The sequence below is a fragment of the Tachypleus tridentatus genome, chromosome 11 (assembly GCF_004210375.1).
Source record: "Tachypleus tridentatus isolate NWPU-2018 chromosome 11, ASM421037v1, whole genome shotgun sequence".
In the NCBI taxonomy this organism is placed as follows: Eukaryota; Metazoa; Arthropoda; class Merostomata; order Xiphosura; family Limulidae; genus Tachypleus; species Tachypleus tridentatus.
The window spans coordinates 11523018-11541771 of NC_134835.1; the positions used below are offsets into that span (position 1 = coordinate 11523018).

Below are 18754 nucleotides of genomic sequence, written 5' to 3' on the forward strand. Positions count from 1 at the left end.
ACAAAGAAGCCATACATATGTAAGTTTTAAACATCATCAGGGTTTCATCAACATTAACAATAAAAACGATTTTTATAAAGCTAAGAATGTGGAAAGAACTCAAGAGAAATTAGCATAATTCATAAAGCATGGATAAATAAACAAATATAAGAAAGTAACTTGATAACCAAAAGACTTTCATAAGGTAAACCTTTCTTCATTAATACGATCACTGCAGCTAGAACTTATGTTTCCCATTTCTCTGACACTCTCATATGGCAAGTGGAATAAATGTTTCCCATTGCTGATGCTGTTCACACTTACCTCTGCTGGGTCCAGAGTCACCATCTTGACTGTCATCACTAGATGAAGAGCTGTCTCACTGTTTTTTCATCATCATGTAAGCACCACTAGACTTACTTTCACTATCATTTTAGCTATCCAAGTCAAGCATATCAAGAATACGTAAACAGCAAGTGCAAGTGGGGTTAATATGTTAATATTTGCTGTTCTTGCAATGTGGGCACAGTTGGCACACAGTTGTTGTACATTCTGCTTAGGTGTCTTGCTAGTTACTGAAGGGCCGAGTGGAAACCATGTATCGACAGTTAGGTGGGATGCCAATAAATACTTTCCATAGCATTTTACTCCTATGTCACACATGGCAGTTTCGAATGACAGTGGGAAATATGTCTGAGTTGAAGTGTGAAGGGGTGGAAGTGCTGCAGCCACAGGAAAAGGGTTCACTTTAAAAATGTGCTCAAGTTAGATCAATTGTCTATTTTTTTTATTCTTCCATAGTCATCTGTGAACAAAATATTGATACCAATATGCATATTGTTCAGATTGATGTCAGAAACAACACCAGTACCATTTAGTATTTCAAGAATGTCTTTATCTGAAATTACGATACTTTGAGGAGTTTTAACAGCTGAAAGTATATACAGAAACAACTAAAACTTGAATAATTCATTTGACAAAAACTAGTATATGCATAGTTCACCAGACAGAGCCATCTATAATAGGAAGCTGTTGACACTTCCAAGTATTATGAATTTTTATTACAAGTATACCTATGTTAGTGTATAAATACAATTTTATAGAACTGTGAGTATTTTAAAATGCAATTTCTTTTTTATAAAATAGTTAAATCCAAAGTTTCACTCATAATCTTTAAGTCTATTTTCATCGTGAAAATAAATATTTGTATATCAGAACAGAAACTGCACATATTTAGTTACTATACAGAAACTGATAAATTCACGTATTTTACAGCAACATACAGTTATGATGACTATTTAACTTCAAAGACAAATAATTCTAAATTTTATTAAATTCATTTTAAACCACATGCAATAACTGTTTGGTAAATTAAGTTGAAAGAGCTAATGAACACATATACTATGTTGAATATTACATATGTTTAAGTAAAGAAGACTTACAGATAAAAATTGTGCTAGTTTCTGATCCTTCTTCTGTTTATTCTTTAGCAGCTCTAAAGCTGTAGACTGGTTGCAACAAAACGTTGCTGCTTCACTCTTGAGTCTATCACCAGAAAGGCCGTCAAACTAGGGAGAAAACATCACACCATCAATCAAGAACACTCTGGAGAAAACATCACACCGTCAGACGCAAAACACTCGGGAGAAAACATCACACCATAAGATGCAGAACATTATATAATTAACTGCAACAGAAAAAATACCAACAGTCCAAAAAATTTATACATCACACCCAGACACAGAACACTTGGAAAAACATTATATAATTAATTGTCATAGAGCAAATACCAACAGTCCAAAACATTTATACATCAAACTCAACCCATACTTTTTATATGTTATTAATCCTGTACAGGCAAATTATACGAGACTGGCAATAAAACTAAATCAAAATAGTTTTTTCAGAAAATTTTGTAGTTGTGATTAGAAACAATTGTGAACCATAACTGAGTCGAGCACAACAAAGGGAAAAACAGAAGTAATGAAGAACCACAATAAAGAGGGAGAGGTAATCAAAATGAAAGGGAATAACACAGAAGTGGAGGAAAAATTCACTTAACTAGATGTTATTGTATCTGTCATTTCTATCTTCATCTGTCCATCTGCTGACTGACACAGTTACAGAGAAGACAGACTATGCTTTCAATACCCTGAAGCCAATTTAAAACTCAAAGGTTTTCTCCATAAGAAACAAAATAAGGAACTACAATAACAATGTTCGGTCAGTCCTGTTATATGGTTTTGAAACAGAATGAAAACACCATCACAAACCCAAAACTTCTATCAACACATGCTTACACAGCATCTTGCAAAACAGGTGAACATAAATAACAATGACTTATGGTAGAAAATCAACAGAGATCATAAGATGAACTGCTATGAGAAAATGGAACCTGAATGTAAATACCCTCAAGAAACTACTGGATAACATCATAAGACAAACTCTCAAGTAGGATCCATGGAGTATAAGAAAAGTGAGCTGTTCAAATAAAGACATCGAGAAAACCAGTTGATGAGGATGGCCTGCACCAAGGTGACAAAGACAACCCAAAACCACATCTGATGAAGTGTTGTTCCATCCAGAGTTTCAAGGTTTAAAGACAGTTCATTGAATACAACTGGCATTACAAAAATGCCAAAGAACTCCAGGACAAAATCTCCTAAAAAACTTGCAATATATTAGTCATGTCATACAAAGCTTTGTCTAATATGTAACTGAAATGATTATGAAAGACAAAGTGTGATATACCTTAAGTAACTTTGCAGTTCAGTGGTAACAGAAAAAAATTAATGGATTACCTGCTTCATACCATATAATTATAGAACATAAAACAGACAAGCTAAAAAAATCTAAATTTGTAATATTCTCTAAAATATGTTTTACATACACATAGATAGCCCATTGTTGAAACACATTAGCAATTATGCAACTTAACCCTTTGAATGCATAATGAAATTTTGGAATGGCTTCTTGAAAACTTTCAATTATCTACTAAGAAAATGAAATTTGGAATTTCACCTTCTTAAACATCATAATACACTAGTTTCACTTTTGCTTCGTGACATACACTGCTGGACAAAATCTTAAGGCCAATGAACATAAAGAAAAAAATATGCATTTTGCGTTGTTAAACTCCACCACTTATTTGAGTAGAGCCTCGAAAGATGAAAATAAAAAAAAGGGAAAATAAAAATAAAAAACTTTCTTTAGCATTTAACAGGAAAAATGCGAACACTATGAAATTAGCCTAAATACTAGCTGGTAAAAAGTTTAAGACCATAATGAAATGAAGCATAAATTAGTAAACACGTAACAAAATTTAGTCATTTGTGTTCAAGCATTAGTATTGTCAACATCTCCCACTGACATCTCCTGTGTTACATTAAGTAAAACATGGCAAAGGGTAAAAAGTTGACAGAATTTGAACGTGGCAGAATTGTCAAGCTGCAAAAGCAAGGTCTCTCTCAATGTGACATCGCTGGTGACACTGGGCATAGTAGAACTGCTGTTGCAAATTTCTTAAAAGACCCTGAGGAATATGGAACAAGAATTTCAAGTGGTTGGCTCAAGAAAATTTCGCTGGTGTTGAGCAGGAGGATCCGACAGGTTGTCCGGCAAGACACCAGCTGATCATCGAACCAGATTAAGGCCCTTACGGACACTGAATGCAGTTCAAGAATAATAAGACAGCATCTAAAAAGACTTTAAAAACTGTAAACGTCTTTAAAGGCTACGCCTCCTTTCACACCACGAAACGCCTCAGTTAAACTTTGTTGTGAAGCACCAAACATGAAACGTAGAAAAGTGGAAGAAGGTTTTGTTCTCTAATGAGAAAACATTTAACCTGGATGGTTCAGATGGCTTCCAACATTACTGGCATGATAAGGATATCCCACCAGAAACATTTTCTTCATGATACAGTGAAGGAGATTCCATCATGATCTGTGGTGCTTTCTCCTTCCATGGAACAATGGAGCTTCAGGTTATACAGGGTCATCAAACAGCTGCTGGCTACATTGCTTGTGTGGAAATGACTGGATCTTTCAGCAGAATAATGCTGCAATCCACAATGCCCGCAGGACAAAAAAACTTTTTTGTGGCAAATAACGTGATTCTTTTGGACCATCCAACATGTTCACCAGAACTGAACCCCATTGAAAATGTTTCAGAGTGGATGGCAAGGAAGTCTATAGAAATGAATGTCAATTCCAAACAGTGCATGATCTTCGTGAACCCATCTTCACCACTTGGAAAAACATTCTAGTCAGCCTTCTGCATACGCTTATATCAACCATGCCAAAGCGAACGTTTAAAGTTATTTGCAATGACGACCGTACAACTCACTACTGAGACCTCTTGTTGGGCATTTCCTACCCTGTTTAGGACTTCTTTTTGGTATGGCGTTGAACTTTTGACCAGCTAGTATTTAGGCTAATTTCATAGTGTTCACATTTTCCCTATTAAATGCTAAAAACGTTTTTTTTTCCTTTTCTTATTTTCATCTTTCAAAGCTCTACTCAAATAAGTGGTTGAATCTAACAACACAAAATGCATATTTTTTCTTATGTTCATTGACCTTATGATTTTGGCCAGCAGTGTGCATACATGTTGTACTAAGGCAAAAAATTCAAAAATGTCTAAATATTCTATTTGTTATGCTATAAGGAAAAGTTTTTGTGACACTGTAAGGTAAGTCCTTTTGTCACACCAAACAGCTAGAATTGTCAAATCAGATAAATCCAATTATAGCAACTAAAGTTTTGATGCTGCTGCCATCTATATTTCTCAAGAGAGGTCTGATCACGAAAATATAAAATTTTTAAAAAATAACAATCTTGCAATGTAATCATTGTCAAAATATTTTATCTTCATAAATACTAGAAATGTGGTTTCTACAAAATAACAGATGGTTGATTAAGATTGCTAAAAGCTCTTTCTGTGGAATATCTTTCCTTACATCCTTCTGGAACCAAATATAAATCTGACAAGGAATTTGACATGGATGAACCACGTACACGAGAAAGTACAAGCTAAGTGTGGTTATATCCAACATCAGCTAAGCTTACCATTTCAAAGTACAAGTTATAATATGGTTATAACTAACACTGACTAGCCTTACCATTTCAAGCATGATGTTTCCCACATCTCCTACGACTGGCTGTTCCCGCCTGCAAGCTTTCATTATGCTGTTAAAATTACTGTGAATCTTTAACATCTCTTCCAAGTTAGGGAACAGAAGATACAAATGATCTTGGGTTAAAAGTTGTTCCTGTTGAATGGGCTTGAAAAATAGCCTGTCTAACACTTTAAGGTTTCGCACATGTGTGCGTTCAGTGTGAAAAAGTTCTGAAATAAACATGGAATTCACTTACTAATGTAATTAATGTTTTATAACAAAAAATTATTTATCTTTATACATATTACAAAAAGTATGGATAAAAGCAATTTAAACAACTGGTATGAAATGCTCTTTGACAATATAGATTTTATATGGAGTAAAACTAAAACTTCTATGCATGTAAATTTATTTATAAATCTAGTTTAATTCTTTCCAATTATAACTTAATATTATAAAGCAGGAACAGTTTCATTTTTCATAAATTATTTTTTCTTGAAAATATTTTACGTAATTTAGTTCTAATTCTTTATAAATCCAATAAAGTACCTTTCACACTAAACCTTATATGCATATGTTCTATTTTTATTTAAACAAACAATCATGTTACACATTCAGAACCATAAGGAGAACAAATATTTTAACGTATTCAGCATGCTATAAAGTAAACCAAAACATAAGGAAAATAACTAGGAACTTGTTCTGTAACACACACATCTCAGTCAATACAAGATAGTAAATTATATATCTTTACTCTACAGATGAAACCATTCACACATTGTAATTGTAATAATTTAATATAAAAGGCACGTGTTTATTACCATTTATCACATCCTGACGTTTCTTTTCTTTGGGCTTCATAACACGTATCACATTAATATTAACATTTTCTTGCCATTTGGGAGGATCATTTTCTGCATCCAGGTCTGAATCATCCAACTGATGGAAGTTGGAAGAGGATGATGGAGAGGCAGTGGACAGTGATGGACCAGTGGAAAGAATGGAACTTGAAGTTGAATCCGTAGGTGTGCCACTAGGAGTTCTGTGCACCATTTCTACAGAGACGCTTGGACTATCAAGACTTCTAATGAGAAAAAACATTCAGCTTAATAAATAATATAGAAATTTAATATTAAGGATAACTCAATTAAAAAGCTATTCTGACATGGATAACCATACCTGCACTATAAATGCTGTATAATTTATCCCATTACAGTGTTATTCCTTTATTTTCCCAAATCCACACAATTATCATAAAACATTCACCAGATTATCTGACGATAAATAAAATATACTGACATCAGAAATGAAAGTTTATGGATTAATTTTATTTTAATATGTAAGCTACTACTATAATCTTATATGGTAGTTGTAGATTATATATCAATGGTGTATAAAACTATTTTAGAATAAAACCACAGAATGTGTTTGAACAAGGAAAGCTTAAAAACAGTTTTTCTTCACATTTTCTTTTATTTACATTTCATTCTCCTCACATTATAGCTTATAATAAACAAAAATTAGACACATTTAGATGTGATACTTTCAACACTAACCTTGTGGACAAGTTTGAATTAGATGAACTACCTGAGTTGTTGAGGTCAGATCCATCTTTATCATCCACTTCTGCATCACTAGGAACATGAAGGAAAACAACAAATTCAAATGCTGTTGAAGTCCATAAACGGTAAAAGGAACTGTTATTAAATGCATTTCACATTGTAATCTAACTTTTAAACATTTATAAGATCAAACATACATTTGATGTGAATGGGTTTTTTGGAATATTATTTGTTATTGAATCAAAAATATTTACCTTTTTGATCTTGGAATATTTGGGTCACTTCTTTTTCTTAGAGGTACTCTGTTTTCTCTCTGTGAAATATAAATGTAAAAGAAAAATTGGTATAAGATTTCTCTAGAAGTAACTAATTGGTGCATTCAATAAAAACAGTTTGTCTATCTGGAATTAGTGGTTAATTTTGTTCAACTCAATTTATCTTTGTCAACTTTTTATTTTTAGAACATACTTATTTTGATACTTCCTTTATAACAACTATTATAATAGAAATAATTAGTATTTAAAATGATAAAATGGGACTTTCTTTTTCATGATGTTATGAATTAATTATAAAAAGAACTAATTACAACTGTGATAAAAACTACCACCAAACTAGTTAAATTTACATATCAAGGCAGATTATGTTTTGATTGAAATTGAAAAATTGTTAGCACACAGTTTCAAGTTTATAATACTAGTTTCAAAACTAGTCTAAGAATTATTTGCAATACAAAAAAAATTAGAAAGTTCAAAACAAAATTAGGAACATCTATCCTTTTCTAGAAATCATAATTGCACATATAAACTGTATTATCTTGGTTAAAAAGAGCTGACTACAATATAAAAATCTAAATAAACATTATGGAATATATTTATGAACACAACAGACATTTCTAAGACCAACTGTATTTTATATGGCAATACAAAGTTTCGAACATTTGAATACAAAGAAACCTACTGAATTATTTAAAATTAAAAACCAATAACAATTTCATGGTAAAAATGCACAATGTTACAGCAATTTTTTTTATCACAAACATAAAACATATTGTCCAGTTATATTCTACGTAAAGATATTTAGAAAAAGTAATTTAATATATTCCAAGGATCTGCTGTTTTACACTGTACAAAGAAACAAAATGCCATTTGTGTCAAAATTACACTGATTAATTCATTTGATAATCGACTATTTTATAGGAGTACTTGAATGACAATAAACAATGCAAAAATCTCATGAGAAAACAGAGAGAATGAATAATGTTTATACAGAAAAATACCAATCTGAATGGAACAGCAAGTCATTTTTACTTCATTTATATATCACCAGGAAGTTAATGAAGACCTCTTTTATATGTCTGAAACTTAATAATAATAATTGCAAAATGACAAACATTTCAAAACTTACTTCAATCAAATCACAAACATGTTTCAAATGGACAGAAATTATTTTCCTTAAAAATGTGGACCCCAAGGCTTACACAAAGTTAATTACAAGGTAAAACTAGCACATTTTTAATTATTATTATATTTATACTTTGAACAAAAAACATCAAATAATATGATATAATTTGCATATTTCTAATAAATTAAAACTACACTTGGCCATTCTTCCAGACTGAAATGAAGACAGATTGTCTAAGTACTACGAAGAAAAACTGCGCGAAAAGAATTGTTCTCAGACGATTAATCTTCTGTTATATTACACAATGGATGTTTGTGCGTGAAGAGAGTACACTGTTACGAAGCACTTTAACTTGAATATATCCACAAACCACCAAGAATATGCTCTGCTTATATCTGGTTTAACATTTGTAAATTATCACCTTAAATATCAACTCTTTCCCACCCCTTCTCCTTTCAAGAATTATGAAACTTCTACTGCAAGTACCTATTTTTCTGATGACTATGCTATAACCTCACTACACAATACTCAACACCTTATAAAAGTCATACTTTAATACATCACTCAGCTGAAGGCTATTTAAGAAAACAGTATCTTTAAATACATAAATAATTTTCTTAACGGAAATGTTTTTCACAACACAAAAAAATGTCATTAAACATTAAAAATATTGAACCAGCTCTAAAATCCACAAAACATTATAAACTTTACAGATATATATAAAACAGATACATCAAGTTTAACTATTCAATCCTTTACTGTTTATTAAAGTAGGCTCATAACAAAACTGATCTACAATAAAATGTATTTACAATTTAAAAAAAACTGAAAAGTATGAAGAAAACTGTGGCATTTAGTATTATCTTCTGTACTGTTATAAATAAATCACGTGCTGGAAGTTGGCCATCAAAATCAATACTTAATTTAAGACTACAGTCAAAGAATACTGCAAACCTGTTAAAGAAAATAATATTCCACTCCCAAATATCAGTGATCCGGTTTTCTAAAGATTACAATATTCCATATGCAATGCTCTTAATTTGTCTCAGTTTTCTCATCGCTACTACAGTTCCCGATACTGAAACTCCTGTGAAGCAAAATGAATTCTAACCGAACTTCAGTAACGTCAGTAAGACGTCACACGCTAGACTCAACGTAAATTCTATCCTGTACGGGCGTTATTGAAATACACTTTGTGACGTAGGATGAACTATCTTTAATGAGTGCTAAAAGTGACCTGAAAAAAATAAGAGGAGGGATATATGTGTTTGTAAGTAGAAACGAACTACAAATATAACACCTATTGTGTTATATTTATTTATGTAAAACTACCGAAACTTCGTCAGAAGCACAACGTTTAAAGACCATCGCTTATTATAATAATGGTTTCAGAATTAATGTTAACCAGCTCACCCACGTAGAACGTTTCAACTATGCCGCCGAATGTCGAAATATTTCTTACGCACATTGTTTAAAATAATTTTTTCTCAGCCTTGTTTCGGTGTGATGTAGATTCAAAATATAATGTTCTCATCATTATAAATCAGGTTTTATTTTGCTAAAGACAATCACTATAAAAATTACGTTTCTACTTGGATATGATTATATTTTTCTCTAAGTGACAAAACATGGTGGTCGCTTAAATGGTCAAAGTAATAATTTAAACAATGTATAGCATTTATATTATAACCTCTTCCGAAACAAGATAATGGTATAGCGAAATATCAAAGAACGAAAAGCTCAGGGCATTTCAATTTCAAACAGGTCTGTCTAACGCATCATAAATAGCAGCCCACAATTTGCAGGGCTTCCACTACCATTATTGCTAGGATTAGTCGTCACCAATAAGAAGATATTTTTGCAACATACCAATCAACTATTATAAAACATTTGAAGATATCCAAGGGACTCGGCCTCAATTACTTCATTACTTCAGACTGGCACATCAACAAAATTTCTCTGTCTAACCTATGACTCGAAATTAACATGGATTAACCATTTAAGTGAAATTGGGAGTCTGGCGAAGAACCAACTATGTTAGCAGTCTAACTGGCAAGAACAGTGGCGCATCAATAGACAATGTACTAAAATTTTACAAAACATACATTAGACCAGTAATTGACTATGCAGCTCCAGCTTGGATAACTGTAAGTGACAAAAAAATCAAAACCAAGCTATAAACAATACAAAACACACTCCTCACAACAACATACAGAGTTCCCAGAACCACATCATCTAAATTCATACATAAATATTCAAACATACCAACTATAGCAGATAGACTCCTGCATAGTAGAATAACGTATTTTGATAAAAATTGGATGAAAAATGAATTATTATACGAAGTAGATAGGTACCTCATACATAATGAAGACAGTCCTAAACATCTCTCCCCGATCAACATATATTTTAAACACAAAATAAATGAAAATAATTTTATATATATATATATATATATATATACATGTAAAAGAGATGGTAAAGAAAGGCCACTATCAAAGTAGACTTTCTACTGATAGGACAAAGTAATATATATGAATGTATGAAACCATTACCTGGACATTCTCAAAGTAGACTTTCGACTGATAGGACAAAGTAATATATATGAATGTATGAAACCAGTACATGGACATTGTGAAAGTAGACTTTCTACTGATAGGACAAAGTATGAAACCAGTACATGGACATTGTCAAAGTAGACTTTCTACTGATAGGACAAAGTATGAAACCAGTACATGGACATTGTCAAAGTAGACTTTCTACTGATAGGACAAAGTATGAAACCAGTACATGGACATTGTCAAAGTAGACTTTCTACTGATAGGACAAAGTATGAAACCAGTACATGGACATTGTCAAAGTAGACTTTCTACTGATAGGACAAAGTATGAAACCAGTACATGGACATTGTCAAAGTAGACATTCTACTGATAGGACAAAGTATGAAACCAGTACATGGACATTGTCAAAGTGGACTTTCTACTGATAGGACAAAGTATGAAACCAGTACATGGACATTGTCAAAGTAGACTTTCTACTGATAGGACAAAGTATGAAACCAGTACATGGACATTGTCAAAGTAGACTTTCTACTGATAGGACAAAGTATGAAACCAGTACATGGACATTGTCAAAGTGGACTTTCTACTGATAGGACAAAGTATGAAACCAGTACATGGACATTGTCAAAGTAGACTTTCTACTGATAGGACAAAGTATGAAACCAGTACATGGACATTGTCAAAGTGGACTTTCTACTGATAGGACAAAGTATGAAACCAGTACACGAACATTGTCAAAGTGGACTTTCTACTGATAGGACAAAGTATGAAACCAGTACATGGACATTGTCAAAGTAGACTTTCTACTGATAGGACAAAGTATGAAACCAGTACATGGACATTGTCAAAGTAGACTTTCTACTGATAGGACAAAGTATGAAACCAGTACATGGACATTGTCAAAGTAGACTTTCTACTGATAGGACAAAGTAATATATATGAATGTATGAAACCAGTACATGGACATTGTCAAAGTAGACTTTCTACTGATAGGACAAAGTATGAAACCAGTACACGGACATTGTCAAAGTAGACTTTCTACTGATAGGACAAAGTATGAAACCAGTACATGGACATTGTCAAAGTAGACTTTCTACTGATAGGACAAAGTATGAAACCAGTACATGGACATTGTCAAAGTAGACTTTCTACTGCTAGGACAAAGTATGAAACCAGTACATGGACATTGTCAAAGTGGACTTTCTACTGATAGGACAAAGTAATATATATGAATGTATGAAACCAGTACATGGTCATTGTCAAAGTGGACTTTCTACTAATAGGACAAAGTAATATTTATGACTGTATGAAACCAGTACATGGTCATTGTCAAAGTAGACTTTCTACTAATAGGACAAAGTAATATCTATGAATGTATGAAACCAGTACATGGTCATTGTCAAAGTAGACTTTCTACTAATAGGACAAAGTAATATCTATGAATGTATGAAACCAGTACATGGACATTGCCCTGAAAATGGTCGGAGAAATTCTGCCCACTCTGATCCTGAAGCAGTAGCCATACCAACCAACACTGTATGATCATATAAGTAAATGAAGGAGGGAGAAGTCAAAGGGCACCTGACGTCTCCAGAGCACATACGATTACCCACATCCCGAGAGAGTGAGAGAGAGATTAACATGACCCCTACGTAAGGATGACGTAACACAGCACTCGTTAATCTCTGCCAGACCCCTTTATCGATTTCAATCTACCGATTCTCGCCTCAACACCCAATCAACTTTGCCGGAAACTCTGCTTCCTTCACGTTTTAACACGTGTTTTAAAACCTAACACTCATTACGACAGGAATTTGTCCTCCAACAGAGTAAATCTTCTCAAGTTCCGAGTACATAACACGAAGCTCGTGAGGGACAAAAGAATAGAATCGATCTTGGAGCACCCGGAAAGTTGACAATTCGACGGATGACATTGTAAATGTTGGCTGTCGATTTGTTACCTCATTTCCTGTCAGTTTATACTGCAAACAATATGTGTGTCCGTTTGTATTTGTCTGCCTCTCCTTTACGGTGGTCGCTTCCCGTGGTGAGTTTGAAAACCTGCGCACGCAGATAAGGTTCAACATTCACTTTTCAAATGACGGAAAAACAGATATGAATAATGGCAGTGCCTTTTTTTTTTTTTTTTTTTTACGCAAGCAAATTATTTTACAGTATTATTAGTAATTAATCACATTGTTATTTACACTTCAAGACGTGACATAACTTACATAATAAAATGTAGATTTGCCGTGTTATTCTTGAGCTGATTTTAGCATTTCAGTCTTAAATACATGAAATAATTTACATTTATAAGTTAACTTTGCCCGTCATTGGGGACGGGTATTTTGCTTCCTGGTGATAAGATTACGTATACAGTTATCTAGATCAACTTAAATTGTGTGCATTCAGGCTGTTAGTACAAAATTATTAGAAGGATTTTTTTTTTTTTGAATTTCGCACAAAGCTACTCTAGGGTTATCTGTGCTAGCCGTCCCTAATTTAGTAGTGTAAGACCAGAGAGAAGGCAGCTAGTCATCACCACCCACCGCCAACTCTTGGGCTACTCTTTTACCAACGAATAGTGAGATTGACCGATACATTATAACGCCCATACCGCGGAAAGGGCGAGCACGTTTCGCGCGACGGGGATGCGAACTCGGGACCCTCAGATTACGAGTCGCACGCCTTAACACGCTTGGCCATGCCGGGCCCAGAAGGAAAATACATATAGGCTTAGAAATCAAAACGTAAACTTAGGAGACTTAGATCTGCACTATGAAAATGTTTTTTTTTTGTTTATTTTCTGTTTTTAAAGATACTTTTCGCAAACATAACAACAGTTACTGTTAAAGTGTTCAAGTTCTGATTCTAATAGTTTGGTTGGTGTTTTATGGCACAAATCAGATAGACTATCTGCGCCGAACATCGAGTAAAAAGTTAAAAGTAAATTTGGTAAAATTCATAAAAGGAAATTAAGGTAAAAAACAAAGTTAAAAAAAGCATTGAAACTAATGTTTACATCTAGTCTACAGCGGTAAGAGAAAAACTGCAGTAATACAAGTTATAAAGGACTTTCTGTACCATAATTGTAATTATCATAACTCGCCAGGAAGACTAACAGGTAAGTACATAAACCACATTCAATCCTCGTTCTGAGTTATTTGACGTTATGGCCATTTTCAGAAAGTAAAGTAATAAACGTTTTAAAAGACGTGGAGCAAACTTTTAATAACAACTCGCCAGAATGACAAACGGACAGTTCAAACAACAGTGTTAGTCACCCGAAGCTGTCCTTACCAGTCCTGGTTTCGAGTTATTTGACATCACGGCTATTTTCTAATTTCAAATTGAACTAGCTGGACTTTGATTCTTACTCCATTGGAACTCCATTCCAATCCTTACGGAAGCAGGGCAGCCAGAGTCCAATTCCGCGTTTTATTTGGAAAAGCTTGTTTTCACGTTGCTCATTCCAAGTCGACTGCCAATTGGCACGAAGCCGAGCCTTCAATACAGGACCATAGTCCATGTATGGAACAAGCGCAACGATGATAATGCCAGAACAGAAAGATTTAGTTGCGATGTCGGCAAGCTCGTTCCATCGAATACCAACGTGGCCTGGTATCCAGAAAAACTGGATAGAAGTAGATGTTAATGAGAAATGGGCCAATCGGTTTTGAATATCGGCAAGAACAGGATGTGAACCAACGTGAAGCAATTCCTGGGCAAGTAGAGAACTAAGCGAGTCAGAATAAATAGTGCAGTTTAAGTTCCTCTTAGCTTCTATATGATCCAAGGCAAAAGAAATGGCATACAGTTCAGCAGTGAACACATAAGCTGAAGAGAGGATTCTTCGTGCAAACCAAACCACAACAAACAAAGGCAGAGCCCACACAATCACGTGATTTCAAACCGTCTGTATAAACAGGAATGGGAGGATGGTTCAAAAGATGTTCCGCAAATAACAGACAGTACTTCATATCGGGAGTGTCTGCTTTTCTCAGATGACATAAAGATAGGTCACATCTGGGGCCTGTAAGAAGCCATGGTGGGATGGGCTGACCAGTGGATACAGCAATGTTATTCAAGGACAAGCCCAATTCATCTAACTGCACCTGGAGCAATGGCTGATCGTCTGTTCTGAAAATGTGTGGCCCATCGAGTAAGGAAAACACAACACCAGGTGGGATGCTCTGGTAAAGAACTAAGTTTCAAAGCATGTAGTAAGAACAGTTGCAAATGGTGGAGGTGCAAAGAAGGTTCATGAGACTATGTATAAGCTCTGAACTGGGGAAGTGCAGAAAGCCCCAGTGCAAAGCCGCAGTCCTTGATGATGAATGGGGTCCAGCATCTTTAAGGCCGATTATCTGGCAGAGTCATAGAACAGTGGATCCATAGTCGAGTTTTCATCGAATAAGAGCACGATATATCTTTAGCCCAGAACATCGATTTGCTCACAAAGTGGTGGAAGAAAGGACAAGGAGGATGTTCAGTGTTCTTGTACTTTTGACCTGTAGATGATTGATGTGTGGTATAAAGGTCAGCTTACAGTCAAAGATAAGCCCAATAACTTTGTTTGAGGGACCAGAGGCAGCACAACTTCACCAATACAGATTTCAGGATCAAGGTGAATACCGCATTGGTGGCAAAAGTGCATGCAAACGGTTTTAGAGAGAGAGAAATTAAAACCGTTTGCTGTGGTCCACTTCAGTAAACGATTAAAGGCAGTTTGTAGCTGCTGCTCAATATATCTCATGTTCAACGACTGACATGAGATGCGAAAGTCGTCGACATAGAGGCCGTTTGCAACAGTGAGAGAGTTGTCAGTGTTGGCATTAATCTTTGTACTGAAAAGTGTGAAACTCAAAACACAGTCCTGAGGGGCTCCAAGTTCCTGTGGAAAAGAACGGGAAAGTGTCAAACCCACAGGAACTTGGAATTTCCTGTCCATTTAAAAATAAATAAAAATGGGAAAATGGCCATGTAACCCATATATAAAGGTCTTGCAAAATACCATACCATACAATGTTGTATCATAAGCCTTCTCAATGTCAAAGAATATAGATACAAGATCTTGTCATTTGAGAAAGGCTTCTCTGATTGACGTTTCAAGTTGAATCCGGTGGTCCACGGTGGAGAGCTGTCGTCGAAACCCACACTGGGTGGGTGAGAGGAGGTTGTTTGATTTCAGGAACCAAATGAGACAAGTATTACTCATCCTCTCTAAGGTCTTACAGAGACAGCTCGTCAAAGCAATTGGACGGTAGTTTGAAAGAATTTTGGGATCCTTCCCAGGCTTAGAGAAAGGTAGGATAATAGTCTGGCAGCAAGCATCAGGAAAAACATTCTCTTGCCAGACCTTGTTGCAGATAGTCTCACTGCTTTGTGCCATAAAACACCAAACCAACCAACCTGCTAGATCTGGTTAAAAACAATCAGAAAAATAGCAAGAGAAGCAGGAGATAGATGGACACAGCATTTCATGGTGTACATCGTCAGGTCCATCCATGTACTGCCAAACTAATGAAGAGCCAGTTTGAGTTCCACCAATGTAATGGGACGATTATAGTCAAAGAGACAATCAGCTCGAAAGGAAAGAGGTGATTGCTCTGCCCGAATCATGACAGCCACGAAGATGGAAGAAGAGGCAGAAGTGTTAGATACCTGGCAGAAGCTTTCATCTAGAGTATCAGCGATGCTCTTGGTATCAGTTACTTTCTCACCATCAGAGAGCAAGATCAAGAGGGGAACAGAATTATGTTGCCCTCTGACATATCGAATCTTACCCCATATGACTTTGGAACTGGTGATAGAAGATATACTGGTCGTGAACTCAATCCAAGAGTCATTCTGTCTTTGACATCTTACCCACAAAGTACGTGCACGGGCATGTTAGAAATTGATGCTGTGTAAGAGCATAGGTACCTAGGAAAAGTGTTCCAGACCCATTTTTGAGCATTCCATGCTATGCAGTAGGCATGGTTCCACCATGGACAAAGATATCGTGGAAAACGTGTAGAGGTTTTAGGAATACACTGAACAGCAGTCTGTATAATACAGTCAGTTACTGCTGCCACACAGTCGTCTATTGATGACTTACAGACGAGGGCAGGATCAAGTTCTGCGAGAGCAGTGAAAGAGGGCCAATTTGCCTGATCCAGTTTCCACTAAGGCACGTGGGTCGGGTGGCATCAACCACAGCCAGTCTCTCTCAAAATTATAGGAAAATGATCACTGCCTCGTAAATTATTGTCAACATTCCATGAAATGTAGGAGAATAGTGAAGAGGAGCAAATTGAGGGATCAGTAGCAGTAAAGGACTGACAAGGTGCATGAAAATAAATGGAAAAACCAGTATTGAAAAGAGAAAGGTTGTGATCAGATAGCATAAGCTCTACAGAGCGATCCCTCCCATCAATAACAGCACTTCCCCAGAGGGGACGATGTCCATTAAGGTCCACAAGGAGTAGAAAGGGAGAGGGCAACTGGTCAACGAGAGCATCAAGGTCTGATTGTCATATGTCTCTCCAGGGGACAGGTAGAGAGAACAAACAGTGATGGTATGACCCAGGGAAACACGGATGGCTACAGCCTACAAGGGTGTGTCGAGTGGCAAAGACTGGGTGGGCACACGCTGATCAACCAACAGTGCCACCCCTCCATGCACTCGTCCATCACACAACCTGTCATTTCTGTTCAAAGAAAACCGCCAAAAGGTGACTGTATCGGGAGGTTTCAGAAATGTTTCCTGAAAGGAAAGACATACAGGATGGTAGGAAACAATCAGTGTTTTGATGTCATCCAGATTAGAACGTAAATCTCGACAGTTCAATTGTATTACGGTTGCCATTTTTAATCACGTGTAGGCTAACTGGGTGGAAAACCCTTCTGTTTACGACCACGTCTTTTTTCCTTACTGTCCTTATTAAGCCGATTGACACAAGGGAGCCACCCAAAGGCCGCCCGTCTACAGGAATTAAAGGCCAAAGTGGTGTGTTTGGGTTGGACCCTTCAACCTCCAGGGTTCTCTCCTCCCCTTCACGGGTCACAACGCACGGCAAACATGTAGATGGATGTTTTGATCCCAAAGGAGGTAAACTAAAAGAACAGAATCTTCCCTGGGAGGTCCCCTCACCACGTACAGGAATCCACACCGAGGGGTAATGGTATGGTTTATTTTGAATTTCGTGCAAGGCAACACGAGAGCTATCTACGCTAGCCGTCCTAATTTAGCCGTGAAAGATAAAGAGATAAATAGAGATAAAACAACTAGTCATCAACACCTATTGTCAATTCTTGGGCTTCTCTCTTACTAACAAATAGTAGGATAGACTGACCATTGCGCTATAACGCCGGTCGGCTGAAAGGGCTAGCATCATGGGTGACAGGCTTCGATACTGCAACCCGAAGGATGCCGTTCGAACGCACTAACTACTATACCGGGCCGATCGAAAATTGTCCTCCACACATAAAAATATTGTTGATTAAAATATAATGCATTTTCATCCACTTTTAATTTGTTAGTTCCCAATTTATAAATCACGTAGCTTTTTGCAAAGCTTGGGATATTTACTTAGAATACAATCGGTCCCACTTCTTGCATATATTAAGACAAATCGTTATGCTAAAAATGTCAAAACCAGTTGCTAAATTAGGTATTTTTTGCGTTGTACATCGTTGTGCATTTATATTTAATGAAGTTATGTAATTCTTACTTCGACCCACCCCGTCCGATTAGTCGCTGTCCGAATCTATTTTTAAAAGCAATACTGTGGTTAACTTACCCCCACTTCAAACTTGTATGTATGAAGTATTTCTATTTCTATAATTCACAAATTTTTCTAGTCGCCTCGCTTTTCGCCATGTGCAACCAACACGAGTTTGAGTTTATATCCATTGACGTGTGCTTTCCATCTGCTCTTGTCACCCGTTCGTTGAAGTTCAAGGAAAACTTTCCATTATATCTCGAATTAAAATGAAGATCGCACAATTCGTTCCAATCCTTTCACCTTTGGATTGAACTTAAAACTTGTTTTCAAGGTTGACACGTGCCGTACACTCCACATAGTTCAGTATGTGTACTTTGAATAACTTACATTTCCAAGAGAGTAACAGCTGTATTCATGCCACTC

The 18754-nt window shown here is 35.7% G+C and overlaps 1 protein-coding gene across 1 annotated transcript in view; it reads right to left on the reverse strand.

Moving 5' to 3' along the window:
* LOC143231672 (rho guanine nucleotide exchange factor 11-like) overlaps positions 1 to 18754 on the reverse strand; it is a 150326-nt gene that overhangs the window by 32464 nt on the left and 99108 nt on the right. The window contains exons 25-29 of the mRNA XM_076466255.1: positions 6915 to 6973; positions 6655 to 6732; positions 5920 to 6182; positions 5102 to 5328; positions 1422 to 1547 (exon numbers count right to left, since the gene is read on the reverse strand). Coding sequence (XP_076322370.1) covers positions 1422 to 1547; positions 5102 to 5328; positions 5920 to 6182; positions 6655 to 6732; positions 6915 to 6973 — 753 coding nt within the window. The remainder of the gene's footprint in view (positions 1 to 1421; positions 1548 to 5101; positions 5329 to 5919; positions 6183 to 6654; positions 6733 to 6914; positions 6974 to 18754) is intronic.